We start from the raw sequence: 26,859 nt of genomic DNA on the forward strand, positions 1-26,859 counted from the left end.
TCAATCACTGTATGGTTGTATCCAGGGCCACCAAGATGCACCTTTACTTGGTAACTCCTGAAGCTTGCTTGTTCTCCCTCTCTGTATGGTTGTATCCAGGGACACCAAGATGCACCTTTACTTGGTAACTCCTGAAGCTTGTTTGTTCTCCCTCTCTGTATGGTTGTATCCAGGGCAACCAAGATGCACTTTCACTTGATAACTTCTGAGGCGGCCTTAAAGCAGTACTGATCTTTTGCTGCCTTAAAGGCATACCACAATATTTCCTGAGAGAAAAAAACAACAGGATCATGACAAACTCATCAATCCTATTAAGAACACTACATGCAGTCACATACATGCACATGAACCCTGATTTAGACTTTATTACTTTCTCCCTTACTCTGACTTAATAACTTACTATTCCCAACTCTAGTGCCATTATCTCTCCCAGTATTCTGTGCACCTTGGTATTCCTCTCTGATATTTCCTCTTGGTTCCCACATCCCTGCCTAGTTAGTTTAAATCCCCTCTTCCCAGCATCCACCCTGCCCCCAAAGCACTAGCAAATCGCCCAGCAAGGAAATTTGTCCCAGCTCTGTTCAGGTGCAACCCATCCGGCCTTTACAGGTCCCACCTTCTCCAGAACTGGTCCCAGTATCCAAGGATTCTAAAGCCCTCTCTCCTGCACCATCTTTCCAGCTGCACATTCATTGGCATTGTCCTCCTATTTCTATACTCACTTGTGCGTGGTACTGGGAATAATCCAGAGATTACTCATTTTGAGGTCCTGCTTGCTAATTTCCTACCTAACTCACTAAGCTCTTTCTGGAGGACCACATCCCTCTTCCTACCTATGTCGTTGATACCAATGTGGACCACGACTGCTGGCTGTTTACCCTCCTCCCTCAGGGTGCTCTGCAGCTGCTCAGTGACATCCTTGACCCTGGCACCAAGAAGGCAACATACCATCCTGGATTTATGTCTGCAGCCACAGAAACACCTGTCTGTTCCTGATTATCGAATCTCCTATCACTATCACTCTTCCAGTATTCTTTGTGCCCCTATGCAGCTGAACGAGCCGTGGTACCATGGCTTGGCTCCAACGGTTCTCCCCAGATGGACCGTCACCTTCCTCAGTCTTCAGAACTGAATATGTTTGGAGAGTGAGATGCATTTAGGAGTCGTCTGCACTACCTGACTGTTTTGTTTTGATGTCTGGTGATCACCCATTCCCTCTGTCCCTGGATACTCTTAAGTAGGGTGGCCACATCTGTAAACATGTTATCCACGAAGCTCTCGAACTCACGGATGCACCGCAGTGATGCCCCTTGCTGCTCAAGTTCTGAAACTCCAAGCTCAAGCTGCTGCAACTGATACTTGCTGCACAGATGGTTATCCAGGATATGACGAGCATCCTGGAGCTCCCACGGAGCACAGGATGTGCACTCAAGAGTTTGGAGTAGCCCAGCTATTCCTTTATCTATTAGTTCATAATCTTATGACTGCTAATAAACCTTTACCAACACTAATAAACCTTACTACTATTAATTAACCTTACTAATGCTAATAAACCTTATTAATACTGATAAACTCTACTAATACCTAACATGCCTTACTAGTAGTAATAACGCATACTTTTAAAAAAAGAAAGACACACCAGTTTATTCCCTAGTTTAGATAAGATAACTAGGAAATACTCACCAGCCAATCACCTACCTACCTTCCTGTGATGTGACACTTTGAACACTGGCTCTGAACTGACAGACTGGTGGCAGCAACAACAGCGGTTAGCCCCGCTCCCGCTGTTTCCCTCTGATCTCAGGGAACTCACTTTAGTTGGGTGTATAAAAGAGGGAATGGTTCAGAGGGGCACATAGGTGCCATCGGGTGTGCACTGGTTGTGGGGAGAGTGTTCAGCACGTGCTTGAGCAGTGCAGGGGCTCGTCACCCTCCTAGCATCGTGAGGACATAAGGGGAGGGGGGAAAGACACAATTGGCAGGCCACCTGAGTGCAAGGAAGGCAGCAGCTGGCATTGGGAGCAATACTCTCAGATTTTGGGTCTTGAGAAGCAAAATACTCTGCAGGGGAGGCAGAGCCCTGGGCGTGAGGAGGGTAGCGGAGAGGGATGAGAGGCAGGAAGGCAATGGAGACCATACCCTCAGCTTAGGGTCTACTGCCGAAGACGGAGCAACCTTGAGATGTCGGAGAATCAGAGCCACAGGAGACTATGACTCTCCAGGTCATAGAAACATAGAAAATAGGAGCAGGAGTAGGCCATTCAGCCCTTTGAGCCTGCTCTGCCATTCATTATGATCGTGGCTGATCATCCAACTCAGTAGCCTGTTCCGGCTTTCGCCCCATATCCTTTGATGCCTTTCACCCCAAGAGCTATATCTAACTCCTCCTTGAAAGCATACAATGTTTTGGCCTCAACTGCTTTCTGTGGGAACAAATTCTACAGGCTCACCACTCTCTGGGTGAAGAAATTTCTCCTCATCTCAGTCCTGAAAGGTTTACCCCGTATCCTTAGACTATGACCCCTGGTTCTGGACTCCCCCACCATCGGCAACATCCTTCCTGTATCTACCCTGTCAAGTTCTGTTAGAATTTTATAGGTTTCTATGAGATCCCTCCTCACTCTTCTGAACTCCAGCGAATATAATCCTAACCGACTCAATCTCTCCTCATACGTCAGTCCCACCATCCCAGGAATCAGTCTGGTAAACCTTCACTGCACTTCCTCTATAGCAAGAACATCCTTCCTCCGATAAGGAGACCAGAACTGCACACAATATTCCATGTGTGGTGTCACCAAGGCCCTGTATAATTGCAGAAAGACATCCCTGCTCCTGTACTCGAATCCTCTCGCTATGAAGGCCAACATGCCATTTGCCTTTTTTACCGCCTGTTGGACCTGCTTGCTTACTTTCAGCGACTGGTGTACGAGAACATCCAGGTCTCGCTGCATATTCCCCTCTCTCAGTTTATAGCCGTTCAAATAATAATCTGCCATCCTGTTTTTGTTACCAAAGTGAATAACCTCACATTTATCCACATTATACTGCATCAGCCATGCATTTGCCCACTCACTCAACTTGTCCAAATCACCCTGAAGCTTCTCTGCATCCTCCTCACAACTCACCCTCCCACCCAGTTTTGTGTCATCTGCAAATTTGGAGATATTACATTTAGTTCCCTCATCTAAATCATTAATGTATATTGTGAATAACTGGGGTCCAAGCATCGATCCCTGCGGTATCCCACTAGTCACTGCCTGTCATTCGGAAAAAGACCTATTTATCTCTACCCTTTGTTCTCTGTCTGCCAACCAATTTTCTATCCATCGCAATACACTAACCCCAATCCCATGTGCTTTAATTTTACATGCTAATCTCTTATATGGGATTTTGTTGAAAGCCTTCTGAAAGTCCAAATAAACCACATCCACTGGCTCCCCCTTATCAACTCTACTAGTTACATCCTCAAAGAACAAAGAGAACAAAGAACAAAGAAAATTACAGCACAGGAACAGGCCCTTCGGCCCTCCAAGCCTGCGCCGATCCAGATCCTCTATCTAAACATGTCGCCTATTTTCTAAGGGTCTGTATCTCTTTTCTTCCTGCCCATTCATGTATCTGTCTAGATACATCTTAAAAGACGCCATCGTGCCCGCATCTACCACCTCCGCTGGCAACGCGTTCCAGGCACCCACCACCCTCTGCGTAAAGAACTTTCCACGCATATCCCCCCTAAACTTTTCCCCTTTCACTTTGAACTCGTGTCCTCCAGTAATTGAATCCCCCACTCTGGGAAAAAGCCTCTTGCTATCCACCCTGTCGAGACCTCTCATGATTTTGTACACCTCAATCAGGTCCCCCCTCAACCTCCGTCTTTCTAATGAAAATAATCCTAATCTACTCAACCTCTCTTCATAGCTAGCGCCCTCCATACCAGGCAACATCCTGGTGAACCTCCTCTGCACCCTCTCCAAAGCATCCACATCCTTTTGGTAATGTGGCGACCAGAACTGCACGCAGTATTCCAAACGTGGCCGAACCAAAGTCCTATACAACTGTAACATGACCTGCCAACTCTTGTACTCAATACCCCGTCCGATGAAGGAAAGCATGCCTTATGCCTTCTTGACCACTCTATTTACCTGCGTTGCCACCTTCAGGGAACAGTGGACCTGAACACCCAAATCTCTCTGGACATCAATTTTCCCCAGGACTTTTCCATTTACTGTATAGTACACTCTTGAATTGGATCTTCCAAAATGCATCACCTCGCATTTGCCCTGATTGAACTCCATCTGCCATTTTTCTGCCCAACTCTCCAATCTATCTATATTCTGCTGTATTCTCTGACAGTCCCCTTCACTATCTGCTACTCCACCAATCTTAGTGTCGTCTGCAAACTTGCTAATCAGTCCACCTATACTTTCCTCCAAATCATTTATGTATATCACAAACAACAGTGGTCCCAGCACGGATCCCTGTGGAACACCACTGGTCACACGTCTCCATTTTGAGAAACTCCCTTCTACTGCTACTCTCTGTCTCCTGTTGCCCAGCCAGTTCTTTATCCATCTAGCTAGTACACCTTGGACCCCATGCGCCTTCACTTTCTCCATCAGCCTACCATGGGGAACCTTATCAAACGCCTTACTGAAGTCCATGTATATGACATCGACAGCCCTTCCCTCATCAATCAACTTTGTCACTTCCTCAAAGAATTCTATTAAGTTGGTAAGACATGACCTTCTCTGCACAAAACCATGTTGCCTATCACTGATTTCTTCCAAATGGGAATAGATCCTATCCCTCAGTATCTTCTCCAGCAGCTTCCCTACCACTGACGTCAGGCTCACCGGTCTATAATTACCTGGATTATCCCTGCTACCCTTCTTAAACAAGGGGACAACATTAGCAATTCTCCAGTCCTCCGGGACCTCACCCGTGTTTAAGGATGCTGCAAAGATATCTGTTAAGGCCCCAGCTATTTCCTCTCTCGCTTCCCTCAGTAACCTGGGATAGATCCCATCCGGACCTGGGGACTTGTCCACCTTAATGCCCTTTAGAATACCCAACACTTCCTCCCTCCTTATGCCGACTTGACCTAGAGTAATCAAACATCTGTTCCTAACCTCAACATCCGTCATGTCCCTCTCCTCGGTGAATACCGATGCAAAGTACTCGTTTAGAATCTCACCCACTTTCTCTGACTCCAAGCATAACATTCCTCCTTTGTCCTTGAGTGGGCCAATCCTTTCTCTAGTTACCCTCTTTCTCCTTATATATGAATAAAAGGCTTTGGGATTTTCTTTAACCCTGTTTGCTAAAGATATTTCATGACCCCTTTTAGCCCTCTTAATTCCTCGTTTCAGATTGGTCCTACATTCCCGATATTCTTTCAAAGCTTCGTCTTTCATCAGCCGCCTAGACCTTATGTATGCTTCCTTTTTCCTCTTAGCTAGTCTCACAATTTCACCTGTCATCCATGGTTCCCTAATCTTGCCATTTCTATCCCTCATTTTCACAGGAACATGTCTCTCCTGCACGCTAATCAACCTCTCTTTAAAAGCCTCCCACATATCACATGTGGATTTACCTTCAAACAGCTGCTCCCAATTTACATTCCCCAGCTCCTGCCGAATTTTGGTATAGTTGGCCTTCCCCCAATTTAGCACTCTTCCTTTAGGACCACTCTCGTCTTTGTCCATGAGTATTTTAAAGCTTACGGTCCCAAAGTAGTCCCCTACTGAAACTTCAAACACCTGGCCGGGCTCATTCCCCAACACCAGGTCCAGTATGGCCCCTTCCCGAGTTGGACTATTTACATACTGCTCTAGAAAACCCTCCTGGATGCTCCTTACAAATTCTGCTCCATCTAGACCTCTAACACTAAGTGAATCCCAGTCAATGTTGGGAAAATTAAAATCTCCTATCACCACCACCCTGTTGCTCCTACATCTTTCCATAATCTGTTTACATATTTGTACCTCTATCTTACGCTCGCTGTTGGGAGGCCTGTAGTACAGCCCCAACATTGTTACCGCACCCTTCCTATTTCTGAGTTCTGTCCATATTGCCTCACAGCTCGAGTCCTCCATAGTGCCCTCCTTCAGCACAGCTGTGATATCCTCTTTGACCAGTAATGCAACTCCTCCACCCCTTTTACCTCCCTCTCTATCCCGCCTGAAGCATCGATATCCTGGGATATTTAGTTGCCAATCATGCCCTTCCCTCAACCAAGTCTCAGTAATAGCAATAACATCATACTCCCAGGTACTAATCCAAGCCCTAAGTTCATCTGCCTTACCTACTACACTTCTTGCATTAAAACAAATGCACCTCAGACCACCAGTCCCTTTACATTCATCATCTGCTCCCTGCCTGCTCTTCCCCTTAGTCACACTGACTTCATTATCTAGTTCCTTACAGGCTTTTGTTACTACCTCCTTACTGTCAACTGACCTCCTCAATTGGTTCCCATCCCCCTGCCACATTAGTTTAAACCCTCCCCAACAGCGTTAGCAAAAGCACCCCCAAGGACATTGGTTCCAGTCCGGCCCAGGTGTAGACCGTCCAATTTGTAATAGTCCCACCTCCCCCAGAACCGGTCCCAATGTCCCAAAAATCTGAACTCCTCCTTCCTGCACCATCTCTCAAGCCACGCATTCATCCTGACTATTCTTTCATTTCTACTCTGACTATCATGTGGCACTGGTAGCAATCTTGAGATTACTACCTCTGAGGTCCTACTTTTTAACTTGGCTCCTAACTCCCTAAACTCTGCTTGTAGGACCTCATCCCGTTTTTTACCTATATCATTGGTGCCTATGTGCACAACGACAACTGGCTGTTCACCCTCCCCTTTCAGAATGTTCTGCAGCCGATCTGAGACATCCCTGACCCGTGCACCTGGGAGGCAACATACCATTCGGGAGCCTCGTTTTCGACCACAGAACCGCCTATCTACTCCCCTTACAATCGAATCCCCTACGACTATAGCCCTTCCACTCTTTTTCCCGCCCTTCTGAACAGCAGAGCCAGCCACGGTGCCATGAACCTGGCTACTGCTGCCTTCCCCTGGTGAGCCATCTCCCTCAACAGTATCCAAAACGGTATACTTGTTTTGGAGGGAGATGACCGCAGGGGACTCCTGCGCTGCCTTCCTGCTCTTTCTCTGCCTTTTGGTCACCCATTCCCTTTCTCCCTCAGCAATCCTAATCTGCGGTGTGACCAATTCACTAAACGTGCTATCCACGACCTCCTCAGCATCGCGCATGCTCCAAAGTGAGTCCATCCGCAGCTCGAGAGCCGTCATGCGGTCTAACAAGAGCTGCAGTTGGACACACTTCCTGCACGTGAAGGAGTCAGGGACATCAGCCATGTCCCTGAGCTCCCACATTGAGCAAGAGGAATCCTCGAAGAATTCTAGTATATTTGTCAAGCATGATTTCCCTTTTGTAAATCCATGCTGACTCTGTCTGATTCTACCACTGTTTTCCAAGTGCTCTGCTATAAAATCTTTGATAATGGACTCTCGAATTTTCCCCACTACCGACGTCAAGCTGACTGGACTATAATTCCCTGCTTTCTCTCTTCCTCCCTTTTTAAATAGTGGGGTTACATTAGCTACCCTCCAATCTGTAGGAACTGTTCCAGAGTCTATAGAATCTTGGAAGATGACCACCAATGCAACCACTATTTCTCGGGCCACTTCCTTCAGTACTCTGGGATGTAGATTATCAGGCCCTGGGGATTTATTGGCCTTCAATCCCATCAATTTCTCTACTGATACTGATTTCCTTCAGTTGCTCCCTCTCACTAAACCCTGTGTTCCCCAACATTTCTGGTATGTTATTTGTGTCCTTCTTTGTAAGGACAGAACTAAAGTATGTATTTATAGAGTCATAGAGCACCAAAACGGGCCCTTCGGCCCAACGAGTCCGCGCCGACCATCAACCACCCATTTATACTAATTCTACATTAATCCCATTTTCTCTCTCACCCCCACCTTCCCCCAATTCTCCTACCACCTACCTATACAAGGGGCATTTTTTTTTTACAATGGCCAATTTACCTAACAACCCACAAGTCTTTGGCATGTGGGAGGAAACCCGCGTGATCACAGGGAGAATTTACAAATTCCACACAGGCAGTACCCAGAACCGAACCCGCGTCGCTGGAGCTGTGCGGCTGCAGTGCTAGCCACTGCACCACTGTGCCACCCTCGTTGGACAGCCATTTCTTTATTCCCCATAATAAATTCCCCTGTTTCTGACTGTAAGGGACCTACATTTGTCTTCACCAATCTTTTTCTCTTCACATACCTATAGAAACCTTTACAGTCAGTTTTAATGTTCCCTGCAAGCTTGCTCTCGTACTCTATTTTCCCCTTCTTAATCAATCCCTTGGTCCTCCGTTGCTGAATTCTAAACTGCTCCCAATCCTCAGGTCTTTTTTTTTTCTGGTGAATTTGTATGCCTCTTTCTTGGATCTAATGCTATCTCTAATTTCCCTTGTAAGCCATGGTTTGGCTACCTTTCCTGTTTTACTTTTGCGCCAGACAGGAATAAACAATTGTTGCAGTTCATCCATGCGCTCTTTGAATGTTTGCCATTGCCTATCCACCGTCATCCCTTTAAGTAACGTTTCCCAATCCATCACAGGCAACTCGCACCTCATACCTTCATAGTTTCCTTTATTAAAATTCAGCACCCTAGTCTCAGAATCAACTACGTCACTCTCCATCTTGAGGAAGAATTCTATCATATTATGGTCGCTCATCCACAAAGGGTCTCGCACAACTAGATTGTCAATTATTCCTCTCTCATTACACAATACTCAGTCTAGGATGGCCTGTTCTGTAGTTGGTTCCTCAACGTATTGGTCCAGAAAACCATCCAGAATACACTCCATGAATTCCTCCTCTACGGTATTGTGACTAATTTGATTGCCCAATCTATCTGCAGATTAAAGTCACCCATAATTACACATGTTCCTTTATCGCATGCGTCTCTAATTTCCTGTTTATTGCCATTCCCAACATCACCAGCACAGTTTGGGGTCTATATACAACCCCCACTAATGTTTTTTGCCCCTTTAGTGTTTCTCAGCTCTACCCATATAGATTCCACATCGTCAGAGCTAATATCCTTCTTCACTATTGTGTTAATTTCCTCTTTAACTGGAATGCAACTCCACTGCCTTTTGGTTTTTGTCTGTCCTTCCTAAATACTGAATACCCCTGGATGTTCATTTCCCATCCCTGGTCACCCTGCAGCCATGTCTCAGTAATCCCGACTATATCATACCCGTTTACATCTATTTGCATGATTAATTCATCCACTTTATTGTGAATGCTCCGCACGTTAAGGCACAAAGCCTTAACGCTTGTCTTTTTAACATTACTTGTCCCCTTCCCACTATTTTTCACTGTGGCTCTGTTTGATTCTGGCCCTTGATTTCTCTGCCTATCACTTTTCTTATTCCCCTTACTGTCTTTTGTTCTTGTCTTTGATCCCCCCTCCTCTGACTCCTTGCAAAGGTTCCCATCCCCCTGCCATTTTAGTTTAAACCCTCCCTAACCATTCTAGCAAATACTCCCCCTCGGACATCAGTCCCGGTCCTGCCTGGGTGTAACCTGTCAAGTTTGTACTGGTCCTACCTCCCCCAGAGCTGGTCCCAATGTCCCAGGAATCTAAAACCCTCCCCCTTAAATCATCTCTTCAGCCCCATATTCATCCGATATATCCTGCTATTTCTACTCAGACTAGCATGTGGCACTGGTAGTAATCCTGAAATTTGAGGTCCTACTTTTCAACTTACTCCCTATTCCCTATATTCTGCTTTTAGGACCTCATCCCTTTTTTTTACCTACGTCGTTTGTACCAATGTGTACCCAGTCCTCAAGGCATTAGCCTAGGCCTCTGGATTACTCGCCTAATGATATTACCACTACGCCATCATCTCCCCTCATCCTTCTCAGTGACTGAGGGGTGCTTTGGATGGCTGGAGGGAACCACCAACTGGGGTGCAACTGGCATCCTCTGCCACTAGCACCACTGACCGGTCCATGCTACAGAGTATGCCATGCATTCTGTGAAAATCAGTGTGCAGTTCCTGCATGCACTGTGAGTGTTGGTGCATATGGCTGTCCATGAGGTTGGCCACACTCTCGATGGAGGAGCTCATGTGCTCAAAGTCCTAAGCCATGGTGCCGCACATGAGCTGAATGGGCTCCTCCATTCTCAGCCCATGACTGCTTCAGGAAACTCTGACATGTTGCTGATGGTCCAGGTAAAGTCTCCTTTCTTGTGACTCCTGAGGCCCTGCATCTGTGCCCAACTGAGCAGGGCTGAGTCTGTCCTTCATTCTCTGAGAGGCCTTCCGTCAGCTGCCTCTGCCTCTCTCACCTCCTCCTGCACACTGATGACATGCTTATCACTCAGTCCCACCCTCTCTATGCACATGCGAGGAGCCACCATGCTGACTGTATCTGAGCTTTTGAGGCTTGACGATTCTAGCTCTAAGGTCATCTCTGACAGCGCTTGGCTTGGTGTCAAAACAGTAATCTGTCCTTCTGCCTCAACGTTTGAAGCTGTGAGAGACAAGATCATAAAAATTAGCCTTTGAGAGCAGAAGCCTCTGGAGCACTGTCTTCGACATGCAGTCAGATGGGCTGGAGTGCAGTGCATCCCCTTAATCTACCTATTCCAGTTTCTGTTCATCCTCTCCACCAGGAATGCCCATCTCGCCTTCTCCGAATTGCTCATGGTGAGCAACCGTGGCTTCCATGGTACTGAGGATGTGAAGGATGGGGACCTCTCCTGCTGTCTGGGCCCTTTCGCAGGCATTATGTGCCCACATCTCCTGCAAGTACAAAAGAGAGAGCGAGAAAGATAAGGTACTGCTGACCTCTATGACCAATGCCAATGGCTTCTTGATATAAGAAGCTGCAGTGTCAGTGCTGGCAGGTCCTCAACAGCACCATAGCTCTGAGCCTTGCTAAGGGGTCAGTAAGTACCTTGGGCATACATTTCTCCCATGTTTAGGAGCAGCATGTGCTCTCAGGCTCCTGTCTGTTCTTGCATCCCATTTAGTGTAAATTGCCAGGTTAACTGTAGATTTTCCTACTACATCCAAGCTGAGATAAATTAACCCAATCACACTGGGGGCTAAGCCTAAGACTTCATTATCTGTCTGTCTCATAAACTCACCGGATAACCTTGAGGAAAGCTGCATGCCGCATTGTTTAAAACAAATGAAAACATGGGAGCAGTTACAGGCAGTAATTCCAGTTAAGGGTTCAGATGGCAATTGTAAAATACTTTGAGCTTCACAGTTATGTATGTGATGTGACTTGTGTTGTTCAGTGATATCATTGCCTTTTAATCTCTCTCAGATAACCAATATGTTATAATTAATTTCATCTTATTAAGTGGATTAGCAGTCAATATCTGTCATCGTCATGCTAGCAGACATGTGCAAGAGAAAGGGTGAACTGTGTTTTCAAAAGAACAGTGGAGATGGAGCGATAGGATTTCCTGCTTTTCATGTCTGTACTGTAAAGTAAACCAGGCCTCAAAAATAAGATAAGCACCTACACATTTAGCTTGTCCAGTATGAAGGAACCCATACATGGTACTGTGCAGGACTTTTTTTTAATCATTCATGGGATATGAGCATTTCTGGCAAGGCCAGAAATAGCTGCCCATTTCTAACTGCTGTTGAGAAGGTGCAGGTGTAGATACACCCACAGTGTTGTTACGGAGGGAGTCCCAGAATTTTGACCCAGAGGCAGTGCAGGAGCGATGATATAGTTCCAAGTCAGGATGCTGTGTGACTTGCAGGTGGTGGTGTTCCCATGCATCTGCTGCTTTTGTTCTTGTAGGTGGTAGAGGTTGCAGGTTTGGAAGGTGCTGTCGAAGGAGCCTTGGCGAGTTGTATATGGTACTCACTGTGCGTCAGTGGTGGAGGGAGTGAATGTTTAAGATGGTGGATGGGGTGCCAATCAAGTGGGTGGCTTTGTCATGGATGGTGTGAATGTTGTTGGAGCTGCAGTCATCCAGGCAAGTGGAGAGCGTTCCATCATGCTCCTGACTTATACCTTGTAAATGGCATTTGTCGAGTCAGGAGGTGAGTTACTCACCACAGAATTCCCAGCCTCTGACCTGTTCTTGGAGCCACAGTATCTATATGGCTGGCCCAATTTACTTTCTGGTCAATGGTAACCCCCAGGATGTTGATAGTGGAGGGAATTCAGTGATGGTAATGCCGTTAAACGTCAATGGGAGATGGTTAGAATTTCTCTTATTGGGGAGATGGTCATAGCCTGGCACTTGTGTGGCACGAATGTTATCAGCCCAAGTCTGAATATTGTGCAGCAAAATTAAAGCAAATACTGCAGATGCTGGAAATCTGAAATAAAAACAAAAAATGCTGGAAATACTCAGTAGGTCAGGCAGCAAATGGGGAGAGAGAAGCAGAGTTAACGTTTCAGGTCAATGACCTTTCATCAGAACTAACCAGTTCTCTCTCCACAGATGCTGCCTGACCTGCTGAGTATTTCCAGCATATTCTATTTTTATTTTGAATATTGCCCAGGTCTTGCTGCATATAAACATGAGTATCTGATGAGTTGCAAATGGAATACTATGAATCATCAGCGCACATCCCCACTTCTGACTTTATGATGGAGGGAAGGTCATTGATGAAGTTGGTTGGCCTAGGACTCTACCCTGAGGAACTCCTGAAGCAATGTCCTGGAACTGAGATGATTGGCCTGCAATAACCACAACCATCTTTCTTTGTGCCAGGTGTGACTCCAGCCAGAGGAGAGTTTGCCCCCGATTCTCATTGACTTCAATTTTGTTAGGGTTCCTTGGTGCTACACTCAGTCAAATGTTGCTTTGATGTCCAGGGCAGTCACTCTCACTTCATCTCTGGAATTCAGCTCTTTTGTCCATGTTTGTACTAAGGCTGTAACGAGATCTGGAGCTGTGAGGCCCTGGCAGAATCCAAACTGAGCATCAGTGAGCAGGTTATTGGCGAGTAAGTACCAATGCAACACTGTCGACGACACCTTTCATCACTTTGTGATCGAGTGTAGACTGATAGGTCAGTTATTGGCCAGCTTGGATTTGTTATGCTTTTTGTGGGTAGGACATACTTCACCAGTTTTGCACATTGTTTGGTAGCTGTCTGTACTGTAGCTGTGCTGGAACAGCTTGGCTAGGGTTGCAGCTAGTTCTGGTGCACATGTCTTCAGTATCACAGCCAGAATGTTGTCAGGATCCATAGCCTTTGCAGTATCAGTGCCTTCACCCATTTCTTGATATCACGTGGAGTGAATTGAATTGGGTGAAGATTGTGATGCTGGGAACCTCAGGAGGAGGGCAAGATTAATCATCTGCTCAGCACTTCTGACTGAAGATGGTTGCAAATCGTTCAGCCTTGTCTTTTGCACTGACGTGCTTAAATGCAATAGATCTGGTGGTCTGCAGTGAAGATGTATGGGGATGTGAATGGGAATAGCATTAAATTATCTCATCCATGTCAACCATTTATATAAATTGTTCATATATACACATCTTAAGAATTGGATAATTACTTGAAGTGGACAAATTTTACAGGCCATGGGGGTAAGAGCAGGGATTGTGGGACCAATTGGATAACTCTTTCAAAGAGCCAGCACAGGCATGATGGGCCAAATGGCCGTCTTCTGCTGTGGTTTCATCCTCTAATTATATGATTTTATAGTTTAGAAGTAGTTGCATACTTTAGAGGCTTTATGAGAACATTTAGATTCCTGATTTGACCCAGGAAGTTTGAGTTCAAGGACTGTACACTCGATTGACCTTGGTTCCCCCGATCAGATCTGTTTGATATGAGAAGTGCTTTGCCTTATTTGAAGGACTAAACTTTGAATAAGTGAAATAAAAACAGAAAATGCTGAATATATGCAGCCTGTCTGCCAGTATATGTGGAGAGTGAAATAGTGTCAACATTTCAGGTTAATGATCTTTCATCAAAACTCTTTTTATTTCAGATTTCCAGCATCCGGTATTTTGCTTTTGAATAAGTGAAACGTTGCTTGTGTGTGCAGCGTCTCACCGTTGTTGATTGCAGAATAGGGTCACAGCTAAACACAGGAAAGCAAACAAGTCAGTGGGAATACAGCGGAAGTAAGTTTCAAGGGAGTAAAACCAGGATGGATGGTCTCTACTTTAATGCCAGGAGTATTGCAGGTAAAACGGATGAGTTAAGGGCAATGATTGACGTGGAATTGTGATATAGTAGCCATCACGGAGATAAGGTTGAGGGAGGGGCAGGAATGGCAGCTCAATATCCCGGGATATAGAATCTTCAGGCGAGACAGAGGAGGGGGTAAAAGAGGAGGGGGCATTGCAATATTAGTTAAGGAGTCAGTTACTGCAGTAAGGAGAGATGATATCTTGGAGGGGGCATCAAATGAAGCTTTATGGGTAGAGTTTAGGAATAAAAAAGGGACAGCCACATTGCGAGGTGTTTATTTTATTTATTTATTGAGAGATACAGCACTGAAACAGGCCCTTCGGCCCACCGAGTCTGTGCCGACCAAGATCCACCCATTTATACTAATCCTACAGTAATCCCATATTCCCTACCACCTACCTACACTAGGGGCAATTTACAATGGCCAATTTACCTATCACCTGCAAGTCTTTGGCGGTGGGAGGAAACCGGAGCACCTGGCGAAAACCCACACGGTCACAGGGAGAACTTGCAAACTCCGCACAGGCAGTACCCAGAATTGAACCTGGGTCCCTGGAGCTGTGAGGCTACGGTGCTAACCACTGCGCCACAGTGCCGCCCTTTATTATAGTCCCCCAGATAGTCAGCGGGAAATTGAGGAGCAAATATGTGCGCAATTCGCAGAGGTGTGTAAAAATAATAATAGGGTAATTATATGAGGTGATTTCAACTTTCCCAACATTAATTGGGATAATCATCATGTTAAGGGCTTAGATGGAGTGGAGTTCCTAAAATGTATACAGGAGAACTTTTTAGCTCAATATGTAGAGGATCCAACAAGGGAGGGTGCAGTGCTGGACCAAATTCTGGGGAATGAAGCCAGACAGGTGGTTGATGTGTTGGTGGGGGAGCATTTTGGTGATGGCGACCACAACATGGTACAATTTAAGCTTAAATAAAAACAAAAAATGCTGGAACCACTCAGCAGGTCTGGCAGCATCTGTGGAAAGGAAAGCAGAGTTAACGCTTCGGGTCAGTGACCCTTCTTCGGAACAATTTAAGCTTGTTGTGGAGAAAGAAATAGACAAGTTGCAAAAAAGGTTTTGGATTGGGGGAGAGCGAATTTTAGTAAAATAAGGCAGGATCTGGCCAAGGTAGACTGGAAAGAGTTACTCTTCGGGAAATCTACAGAAAAGCAGTGGGGGGCATTCAAAAAGGATGCTGTGGGAGGCGAGGGTGGAGATTGCAGGGGCTCTGGCCCAAATTTTTAATTCCTCCCTGGCCACGGGGGAGGTGCCAGAGGACTGGAGAACAGCTAATGTGGTCCGACTATTTAAGAAAGGTTGTAGAGATAAGCCAGGGAACTACAGACCAGTGAGTCTCACCCCAGTGGTAGGGAAACTATTGGAGAAAATTCTGAAGGAGAGAATCTATCTCCACTTGGAGATGCAAAATTTGATTAGGAATAGTTAGCATGGCTTTGTCAGAGGGAGGTCATGCCTAACAAATTTGATTGAATTTTTTGAGCATGTGACCAGGTGTGTAGATGAGGGTAGTGCAGTTGATGTAGTTTACATGGATTTCAGCAAAGCCTTTGACAAGTTCCCACATGGGAGACTTATCAAGAAAGCAAATGCACATGGGATACAAGGTAACTTGATAATGTGGATTCAAAATTGGCTTAGCTTTAGGAGACAGAGAGTGATGACAGACGGCTGTTTTAGTGACTGGAAGCCAGTGTCCAGTGGCGTACCACAGGGATCTGTGCTGGGTCCTCTATTGTTTGTCATTTATATAAACGACATAGATGACTATGTGGGGGGTAGGATCAGTAAGTTCGCGGATGACACAAAGATTGGCCGAGTGGTTAACAGTGAGGTTGAGTGTCTTGGGTTACAGGAAGATATAGACGGGATGGTCAAATGGGCAGAAAAGTGGCAGATGGAATTTAATCCTGAAAAGTGTGAGATGATACACTTTGGAAGGAGTAATGTGACACGGAAGTATTCAATGAATAGCCTGACACTGGGAAGTTCCGAGGAACAAAGGGACTTTGGCGTGTTTGTCCATAGATCTCTGAAGGCAGAAGAGCAGGTTATTAGGGTGGTGAAAAAGGCATTTGGGACACTTGCCTTTATCAATCGAGGCATAGATTACAAAAGCAGGGAGGTCATGTTGGAGTTGTACAGAACTTTGGTAAGGCCACAGCTGGAGTACTGTGTGCAATTCTGGTCTCCACATTATAGGAAGGATGTGATTGCACTGGAGGTGGTGCAGAGGCGATTCATCAGGATGTTGCCTGGGATGGAACATTTAAGCTATGAAGAGAGGTTGGATAGGCTTGGGTTGTTTTTGCCGGAGCAGGGAAGACTGAGGGGTGACCTGATCGAGGTGTACAAGGTTATGAGGGGCATGGACAGGGTGGATAGGGAGCAGCTGTTCCCCTTAGTTGAAGGGTCAGTTACGAGGGGACACAAGTTTAAGGTGAGGGGCAGGAGGTTTAATTGATTTAGATTTGATTTAGAGATACAGCACTGAAACAGGCCCTTCGGCCCACCTAGTCTGTGCCGACCATTAACCACCCATTTTTACTAATCTTACACTAATTCCATATTCCTACCACATCCTCACCTGTCCCTATATTCCCCTACCACCTACCTATACTAGGGGCAATTTATAATGGCCAATTTACCTATCAACCTGCAAGTCTTTTGGCTGTGGGAGGACACCGGAGCACCCAGAGGAAACCCACGCAGACACAGGGAGAACTTGCAAACTCCACACAGGCAGTACCCAGAATTGAACCCGGGTCGCTGGAGCTGTGAGGCTGCGGTGCTAACCACTGCGCCACTGATTTGAGGAAGAACCTTTTTACCCAGAGGGTGGTGACAGTCTGGAATACCCTGCCTGGGAGGGTGGTAGAGGAGGGTTGCCTCACATCCTTTAAAAAGTACCTGGGTGAGCACTTGGCACGTCATAACATTCAAGGCTATGGGCCAAGTGCTGACAAATGGGATTAGGTAGACAGGTCAGGTGTCTTTAATGCATCGGTGCAGACTCGATGGGCCGAAGGGCCTCTTCTGCACTGTATTATTCTGTGATTGATCTCACCTAAAGCTAACCAGCTAACATAAATGAATAACAAAACAGAAAATGCCAGCAAATACTCAGCAACTCCGGCAGAGGAACAGGGAGCAATTTGTCCTGGAAACGTTAGGCACGAAAGAGCCTCTGATGTGACCAAGATGGCATCTTAGGCTAAATGCTCCCAGGACATTGCTGCAGGAGTTCCTCAGGGCATTCTCCTCGGTCCAACCATTTTCAGCTACTTTATCCATGACCTTCCCCCCCCACCCCCCATTCTAAGGTCTGAAGGGATGTTCATTGATGATCGTACGATTCAATACCATTCACAACTCCTCAGATACTGAAGCAGTCCATTTGCAGCACGACCTGGATAATATTCAGGCTTGGGCTGATATGTGGCAAGAAGTGCCAAGCAATGACAATAAGAGAGAATCTAACTGTCTCTCCTTGACATTCAACGGCATTACCATCGTTGAATCCCTCATCATCATCATCCTGGAGGTTATCATTGACCAGAAACTCAACTGGAGCAGCCACATAAATATTGTGGCTACAAAAGAGGCTGGGAATTCTGCAGTGAGTAACCCAACTTCTGACTCCCCAGTGCCTGTCCACCATCTACAACGCACAAGTCAGGAGTGTGATGAGTGTGGCTCCAACACTCAGGAAGCTTGGCAGACCTCTTGATTGCCACGCCATCCATTACCTTAAACCTCCACCATCAATGCACAGTTGCTGTAGTGTGTACAAGATATGATGTAGCAACTCACCACGTCTCCTTCAACAGCACCTTCCAAACCTGTAACCTCTACTACCTAGAAGAACAAGGACAGAAGACACATGGGAACACCACTACCTGCATGTTCCCCTCTAAGTCACAACATCCTGACTCGGAACTAAATCGCTGTTCCTTCACTGCCGCTGGATCAAAACCCTCTCTAACAGCACCGCGGGTGTACCCGCACCAGATGGACTGCAGTGGTTCAAGAAGGTGGCTCACTGCCACCTTCAAGGGCAACTAGGGATAGTCAACCAATGCTGGCTTTGCCACCAATGCCCACATCTCATGAAAGAATAAAAAAAGGTCGCAATGCCTCAGATTTAAAATTCTCATCCTTGTGTTGAAATCACTTCATGGTGTTTCTCCTCTCTATTTCTCTAAGCTCTTATGTCTCCCTCGGCCCCTCCCCTCCCCACCCCCTGAGCTCTCCATTCGTCTGTACCTGGCCTCTTGTGCATTCCTACCCACTACTGTTCACCCCACTATTGGTGGCCGTGTCTTCAGCCAGCTAAGCTTCACCTCTCCACCTCCCTCTCCCCCTTGAAGGCCCTCTCTACTATCCACCTTTTCGATCAAACTATTGGTCACCCTTCATAATCTCTCATTTGGCTCAGCATCCATTTTATTGATTACGCCTCTGTGAAGCATTTTGGGATGTTTTTCTACATCAGCCATACTGTATAAACACTATTTGTTGCTGTTAATGTGTCACCAATCAACCATGGGGTTTCCAGAAACTTCTTTTCCTGTTGATTCAGGTGTTTGTTTTACTGCAAAGGCCGATGAGATATTTTTGTTGTTGGAACTCTGCTATTAGTTTCAATCGGTTTGGTCAGTTTTCGTAACCATTTAGTTAATAATCAATGAAGAAATGCCAGGACTGGCTGTACGACTCCCTTTCCATTAGAACTGCGATTGCAACTGGGTCAAAGTAGCTGTATGGTTTTCAACAAATCACCTGACCAGAAATCGAGTTGGTACTAGTGTGAGACAGTTCAAGTGTTGGAGTTACAGAAATCAGTGAGATTTGAAGGTATCCAGGACACCATGCTAAGACATTATTCAGTGATTATTGCTTGGTGTTATCTTGCATGTGGATCGGTGGGACAGGTATGTCCATCTTTGGTCTCTTAGTACGGTGCCTCTGTAACGGTCTTAACCACCCCTGTCAAAGCTGCATGTTGGAATGACCTTGCATTCATATCATTTGTTTTTACAGCCTTAGGACATTCCAAAGTGCTCTACAGCAATTGATGTACTTTTTGAAGTCTAGTAGCTGTTGTAATGTAGGAAAAAACAGCATCCAATTTTCACACAGCAAGGCTCCATCAGCAGCAATGTGAGAAATGACTGCATCATTTTTTTTTTGTGATTTTGGTTGAGGGATAAATGAGACATTGGAGAGAAATGTCCTTTTCTTTCTGCTCTTCTTTCAAAAGTACTGTGGGATCTTTTACATCCATCTAAGAGAGCAGATGTCACATCCAAAAGATGCTGTTCATAGGTATAAGATTCATTCAGAGATTATTGATAACTTCAGGATTGGTGTTGAAGTAGAATGGGAGAGATTAGAAGATTTTTTTTCATGCTATGGGATGGAGTATGGAATAGATTACCACAGGTAGCTGTCTGAAGCTGTATCAATCCAGAAATAGTATTGAATAAGGGGAAAGAACAGAGAGGGGAAGGGGTCGGAATAGGTAGCTCTAATGTAAAGCTCCCCAGGCACTGTAATGATGGGATGAATGGCCACCTCTTGTGCTGCAAATTTTTTATGATTCTATGTAGATTTTAAAGATCAAGTTTTTTTGTTTGGATGTTGAGGTCAGCAGCAAGGCCACCATTTATTGCCCATCCATAGTTGCCTTGAGAAGTTGGTGGTGAACCGCTACATTGTGGTTTTGATACAAGTGAGTGGCTTGCTCGGCCACTTTAGAGGGCAGGTAGGAATCAACCACATTGGCATGAGACGAGTCACATATAGGCCAGACTAGGTAAGGACAGCAGGTTTCCTCCCCCAAAGGACATTAGTAACAGCTGGAATTTTACGACAATCAGACAGCTTCTCATGTTCACTTTTATTGATACCAACTTTTCATTTCCAGAATTTTGTAAAACCTAATCCAAATTCTCAAACTATCATGGAGGGATTTGAACTCTCATTCTCTGCATTATGAGTCCAGTAACATAACAACCACACTACCATACCTAATGTTAATTAAGTCATTGTCAGTTAAGAAAATAAACTCCACCCATCCCCGGTTCTGGTTCATTTGACACGACCAGCATGCAAATGTGGAACTTGCTACCGCAAGGAGTAGTTAAGGTAAATAGCATAGCTGCATTGAAGGGGAAGCTGGATAAGTACATAAGGGAGAAAATAATCTATTTGGTTGGAGTTAGGAAAGGATAGAGGTACCATTATGCTACTGGGTATATGCTATAGGCCACCAACAAGTTGGAAAGATATAGAGGAGCAGATCTGCAGGGAAATTACAGAGAACTGAAAGACTATAGAGGAGTGATACTGGGTGACTTTATCCTAATATAGACTGGGATAGTAACAGTGTAAAGGGAAGAGAGGGGGAAGAGTGTCTGAAGTGTGTTCAGGCGAATTTTCTTGATCAGCACGTTTCCAGCCCAACAAGGAAGGAGGCATTGCTGGATCTCGGGTCTGGGGAATGAGGTGGGTCAAGTGGATCAAGTGTCAGTAGGGAAATATTTAGAGGACAGTGATCATAGTATTATAAGGTTTAGGTTAACCATGGAAAAGGGCAAGGAGCAATCTGAAGTAAAAATACCCAATTTCAATGGAATGAGAAGGGATCTGTCCCAGATAAATTGGAATCAAAGATTGGCAGGCAAATTGTAATGGAACCATTAAGGATGAGATAGTTTGGGTACTGTCGAGGTACATTCCCATGAGGGAAAAGGTAGGACAACCAAAGTCAGTGCTCCCTGGATGATGAATGAGGTACAGAGTAACCTGAAGCAGAAAAAATGTGTGTATGACAAACACCAGGTTGATAATTACAAGTGAGACCAGGCGGAATGTAGAAATTTCATAGGGGAAGGGAAAAAAGAAAATGAGAGGCAAAGAGAGAGTATGAGAAGTGACTGACAGCTAACATAAAAGGAAATCCAGAAGTCTTTTACAGGAATATAAATAGTAAAAAGGAAGAAAGAGGAGGTGTGGGACATATTAGGGACCAAAAAATACATTTATGCATGGAGACAGAGGGCATCTGTTTTTAACAAGGAAGAGGATGCTGCCGAAGTCATAGTGAAAGAGGAGGGAGTTGAGACACTGGATGGGCTAAAAATTGATAAAGAGGAGGTAATAGAAAGGCTGGCTGTACTTAAAGTTGATAAAGTCACCAGGACTAGATGAGATGCATCCAAGGATACCGAGGGAAGTAAGGGTGGAAATTGTGGAGGCATTGGCCAAAATCTTCCAGTCCTCCTTAGATACAGGGGTGATGCCAGACAACTGGAGAATTGCAAATGTTACAGCCTTGTTCAAAAATGATAAACCCAGCAATTACAGGCCAGTCAGTTTCACCTTGGTGGTGGGAAAACTTTTAGAAACGATAACAATTGAATAAGTGTCTATTAATTAAGGAAAGCAAGCACAGTTTTTTTTAAAAGGACTGACTTGATTGAGTTTTTTGATGAGGTAACAGAGAGGGTTGATGAGGGTAATGTGGTTGATGTGGTGTATATGGACTTCCAAAACGCATTTGATAAAGTGCCACGTTATTGGCTTTTCAGGTAGGTTGAAGCCCTTGGAATAAAAGGGACAGTGGCAGCATGGATACAAAGTTGACTGTGTGACAGGAAACAGAGTAATGGTGAACGGTTGTTTTTTGGATTGGAGGAATGTGTAGTGGGTACCAGGACCACTGCTTTCCTTGATACATTAATGACCTAGACTTGGGTGTTTAGGGCAAAATTTCGAAATCTGGAAGTATTGTGAACTGTAAGGAGGATAGTGATAGACTTCAAGAGAACATAGGCAGGCTGGTGACATGGGAGGACACGTTGCAGATGAAATTTAATACAGGAAAGTGTGAAGTGATACATTTTGATAGGCAGAATGAGAAGAGGCAATGTAAAATAAAGAATACAACTCTATAGGGTGTGCAGGAACAGAGAGACCTGGGTATATGTGCACAAACTGTTGAAGCTGGCAGGGCAGGTTGAGAAAGTGGTTAAAAAGCCACATGAGATCCTGGGCTTTATCAATAGTGACATAGAGCACAAAAGCAAGAAAGTTATAAAACACTGGTTCGGGCTCAACTGGAGTGTTGTGTTCAATTCTGTGCATTACACTTTAGGAAAGATGTGACAGCTTTAGAGAGGGTGCAGAAAAGATTTACGAGAATGGTTCCAGGAATGAGGGACTTCAGTTACGTGGATAGAATGGAGAAGCTGGGGTTGTTCTCATTAGTGAAGAGAAGATTGTGAGGTGATTTGGTAGAAGTGTTCAAAATCATGAGGGGTCTAGATAGACAGAGAGAAACTGTTCCCATTGACGGATAGGTCGAGAACCAGAGGACACTGATTTAAGATTTAACCAACAGCAACATGAGGGAAAACTTTTTACGCAGCGGTGATTAGGATCTAGAATGCACTGCCCGAGAGCATGGTGGAGGCAGATTCAAACATGGCTTTTGAAAGAGAATTTAATAAGCACCTAAAGAGAAAAAATTTTCAGGGCTATGGGGAAAGGTTGGGGAGTGGGACAAGCTGAGTTGCTCTTACAGAGAGCTAGCATGGACATGATGGGTTGAATGTACTATGCCTGACCTGGGAGTGCTTGACAGTGTTCCATTTCTCCAACTATGAACTGATATTTGATTTTAAAAAACTTGAGTATGATTGAAGAGAGTGATAATGCAACAGGAAACAGGAAATACTTTGTGAACTAAGTTTTTAAAAATTCATTCATGTGATGTGGGCTTCATTGGCAAAGCCAGAATTTATTGCCAATTCCTAAATGCCCTTCTGGAACTGTTGGCAGATGATGTGCCAATCAAGTAGGTTGCTTTGCCCTGGGTTATTGAGCTTTTTGAGTGTTGTTGGAGCGGCACTCATCCAGGCAAATGAAGACTATTCCCTCACACTCCTGACTTGTGCCTTGAAGATGGTGGAAAGCTTTTGGGAGTTGGATGGTGAATCACTCGCCACAGAATTCCCAGCCTCTGATCTGCTCTTGTAGTCGCAATGTTTATGCTGGTTCAGTTTAGTTTGTGGTAAATGGTAACCCCCAGAATGTTGATAGTGGGGGATTCAGCGATGGGAATGCCATTGAAAGTCAGGGGGAGATGGTTAAATTCTGTCTTATTGGAAATGGTCATCACCACTTATGTGGCGTGAATATTACTTGCCACTTATCAGCCCAAGTCTAGATATTGTCCAGGTCTTGTTATATGCAGGCATGGACTGTTTCATTATCTGAGGAGTTGTGAATGGTACTGAACACTGTGGAATCATTAGTGAAGATCGCCACTTCTGACCTTATGTTGGAGGGAAGGTCATTGATGAAGCAGCTGAAGATGGTTGGTCCTGAGACACTACCCTGAGGAACTCCTGCAAGAAAGTCCTGAGACTGAGATGATTGACCTCCCACAACCATATCTTCCCTAGTACTAGGTATGACTCCAGCCAGTGAAGAATTTCCCCCCAATTCCCATGGGCTTCAATTTTGCTGGGGGTCCTTGATGCCACACAGTCAAATGCAGCCTTGATATCACCACATCTCTGGAATTCAGCTCTTTTGTCTATGTTTGGACCAAGGTTATATTGAGGTCTGGAACCAAGTGGTCCTGGTGGAACCCAAACTGGGCATTGGTGAGCAGGTTATTGCTGAGTAAATGCTGCTTGATAGCACTGTCAACGACACCTTCCATCACTTTATTGGTAATCGAGAGTAGACTGATATGGCAGGAATTGGCTGGATTGGATTTGTCATGCTTTTTTGTGAACAAGGCATACCCGTGCCATTTTCAACTTTGTCAGGTAGATGTCAGTGTTAATAGATTTCGGGGAACAGCTTGGCTAGAGGCTGTTCCATGTCGTGCGTAAAATGGCGACTGACCAAACCCTTTATTTACATATCATGACATCAGAGGTCACATGTGTACGGCAAGCCAAAGTGTACAGAAGTATTTATCCAAACATCCTCCTTTTTATGAAACAAAGTCTGTTTTATCTTGGCCTTTCAAATTTGTCTGTCCCAACACAAGCGTTTCATACATAATCTTTAAAGCATTCAGGTCATTTTATGGTACGTGTGCAAGTTGTTATTGGCTGTTCGTCTGGTGTCGGCTGATTCCTTGGGTGATGTTGCTGATGTTCCTTCTGTGGGCAATGTTGTTACTGTGGTTGGTGTTGTTGCTATGGTGATTGTTGTTGCTCCACTGTTGCACTGGTTGGAGTACAGTTGACTTCTGGGACTGATGGTCGTTCAGTTCTTTGTTCATTTAGCGAACTCAGATCTGCCTCACCAGGCATTTGCTGTCAAGGAGCAGCTTCTCCGGTTATGTGTACGTGTCTGCGGTTGTGACGATAGATCCGGTCGTTCACCTGATAAGATCAAGGCAACAACTACTTCATGCAAGTCCCAAGTTGCCAAGTGGACTCACATTTCTTGAGTGTGTTGCATGTTTGCACTCTGACCAGCCCTCCAACTCTCAGCTCTGGCAACAATTTGGTATTTTTATCAAAGCGACATCTGGCTTTCTGTCATTTCACTATGATCTTGTCCCTCACACCTGTTATTACATCTGGGGCTGAAGTTTGTGCTGGAGGTGGGGCTTCTGGTACTGGGCTGAAAAGGCGGGAAACCCCACCACTGCCTTTTCGTGCCCTCCCCCCCCCCCCCCGGAGCGATGATGAGGTAAGGTTGCCGGGGCCAGTCTGGGTGGGGTGGGGGGGGGCTTGGTCGTTCAGTCCAGGGGGCGGGGGTCACAGTGGTTAATGTTGTTCCCAGTGGGTGTCCTCTGTGGGCAATTTGACTCCCCGTCGCCCCCCACCTCCACCCCAAGCCCACAGGGAGGGTGCCTCATTTTACAAGACTTCCTCCCCGTGCGGTGGAGGCAACACCCCGCTGTTGGTAAGATCCCAGCTGCGTTGGGAAGTGGCTCTTAATTGGCCATTAATAGGCCACTTAAGGGCCTCAATTGGCCTCTGGGCTGGAAGACCGTCGTCGGCCTATCGTGCCCCCGCGAAGATTGTTGGATGACGGGGAGGCGACGGGCCCTCCACCTCACCGCAACCCCGCACCCCCCCCCCCCCCCGGACCCCGCCACAATACTCCATGCCCCCCCCAACCTCCGACTCCGATCCCGCCTTGGGGGAGCTAGTAAAATCCCAGCCCTATCTTCAGTAGTTTTTTAGCTGTTGGAAGAGTTGTTAGGTTGCAACATTAGTCGCTGTACTGGACTACTTCCCATGTCTTCAGTAGGTACATTTGTCCACTCTAAGATTGCTTTGAACACATCTCTGCCGGATCTTGTAGATTTTCTGATGATCCTTTTGGAAATTTTCACCGCTGCCTCAGCTTTTCCGTTTGACCTGGGATAGTGTGGAGATGATGAGTAGTGCTGAATTTCCCAACCATTCATGAAGCATCTGAATTCTTCACTCGTGAACTGAGGGCCATTGTTGCTCATCACAATACTGGGAATGCCATGGTGACTGAAGGTGTGCTTTCAGTGTTCTGTGATCTCACTGGTAGTTGTTGATGTCAGTTGGTCTAACTCCCTGCAGTTTGGATAGTAGTGACTGTGATGAGATAATCAGTTCCAGTGAGAGTGAAGAGTAAAGATTTCTTTACTCTTATACTTGTCTGTCTGGGATATCATGAGTAATGAGGGGCTCTTTAGCTTGCTCAGCTTGATATTCATTGCAAGCACTGCACGCTGATGTGGTCCTTAATCTTCTTGCTCATGTTCGGCCAGCACCTTCTTCAGGCTAGACTCATTTCCTTAATGGCTTGCGTGGATGTGCTTCAACACCTTGTTTCTCATCTCTTTAGGGATAATGACCCTAGTCCCTTTGCACAAGATGCCGTCTTGGGCGGTCACTTCATTTCTGTATGCCCAATACTCTCTTACAGCAACAGGTGTGTCCTTGATGGTTTCAGGCCATCCTTTCATCACAACTTCCTGTGGCACTTGAACGGCTGCACCTCGCCCCATGGTTTGCTTGATCTGAGCATAGGAATGTAGGAGCAGCAGTAGGCCATTCAGCCCCTCAAGCCTGCTCTGCCATTCAATGAGATCATGGCTGATTGACCTCAACACCATTTTCTATCGATCTCTGTCTTGAATATACTTAATGACGGACCTTCCACAGTCCTCTGGGGTAGAGAATTCCACCGATTCACAACATCTGAGTGAAGAAATTCCTCCGGCACAGTGGCACAGTGGTTAGCACCGCAGCCTCACAGCTCCAGGGACCCGGGTTCAATTCTGGGTACTGCCTGTGTGGAGTTTGCAAGTTCTCCCTGTGTCTGCGTGGGTTTCCTCCGGGTGCTCCGGTTTCCTCCCACATCCAAAGACTTGCAGGTGATAGGTAAATTGGCCATTGTAAACTGCCCCTAGTGTAGGGAGGTGATAGGGAATATGGGATTACTGTAGGGTTAGTATAAATGGGTGGTTGTTGGTCGGCACAGACTCGGTGGGCCGAAGGGCCTGTTTTAGTGCTGTATCTCTAAATAAAATAAAAAAATAATAATAAAAAAAAAATCTCAGTCCTAA

The 26,859-nt window shown here is 45.6% G+C and overlaps 1 protein-coding gene across 1 annotated transcript in view; it reads left to right on the forward strand.

The window, feature by feature from the left end:
* Positions 1-19,000: 19,000 nt before the first annotated feature.
* Positions 19,001-26,859, forward strand: part of LOC137368931 (hepatocyte growth factor activator) — a 100,275-nt gene continuing 92,416 nt past the window's right edge. The window contains exon 1 of the mRNA XM_068029256.1: positions 19,001-19,204. Within this exon, the coding sequence (XP_067885357.1) occupies positions 19,142-19,204 (63 nt within the window). The 5' untranslated portion in view covers positions 19,001-19,141. The remainder of the gene's footprint in view (positions 19,205-26,859) is intronic.

This window comes from Heterodontus francisci, chromosome 4 (assembly GCF_036365525.1).
Source record: "Heterodontus francisci isolate sHetFra1 chromosome 4, sHetFra1.hap1, whole genome shotgun sequence".
NCBI lineage: Eukaryota > Metazoa > Chordata > Chondrichthyes > Heterodontiformes > Heterodontidae > Heterodontus > Heterodontus francisci.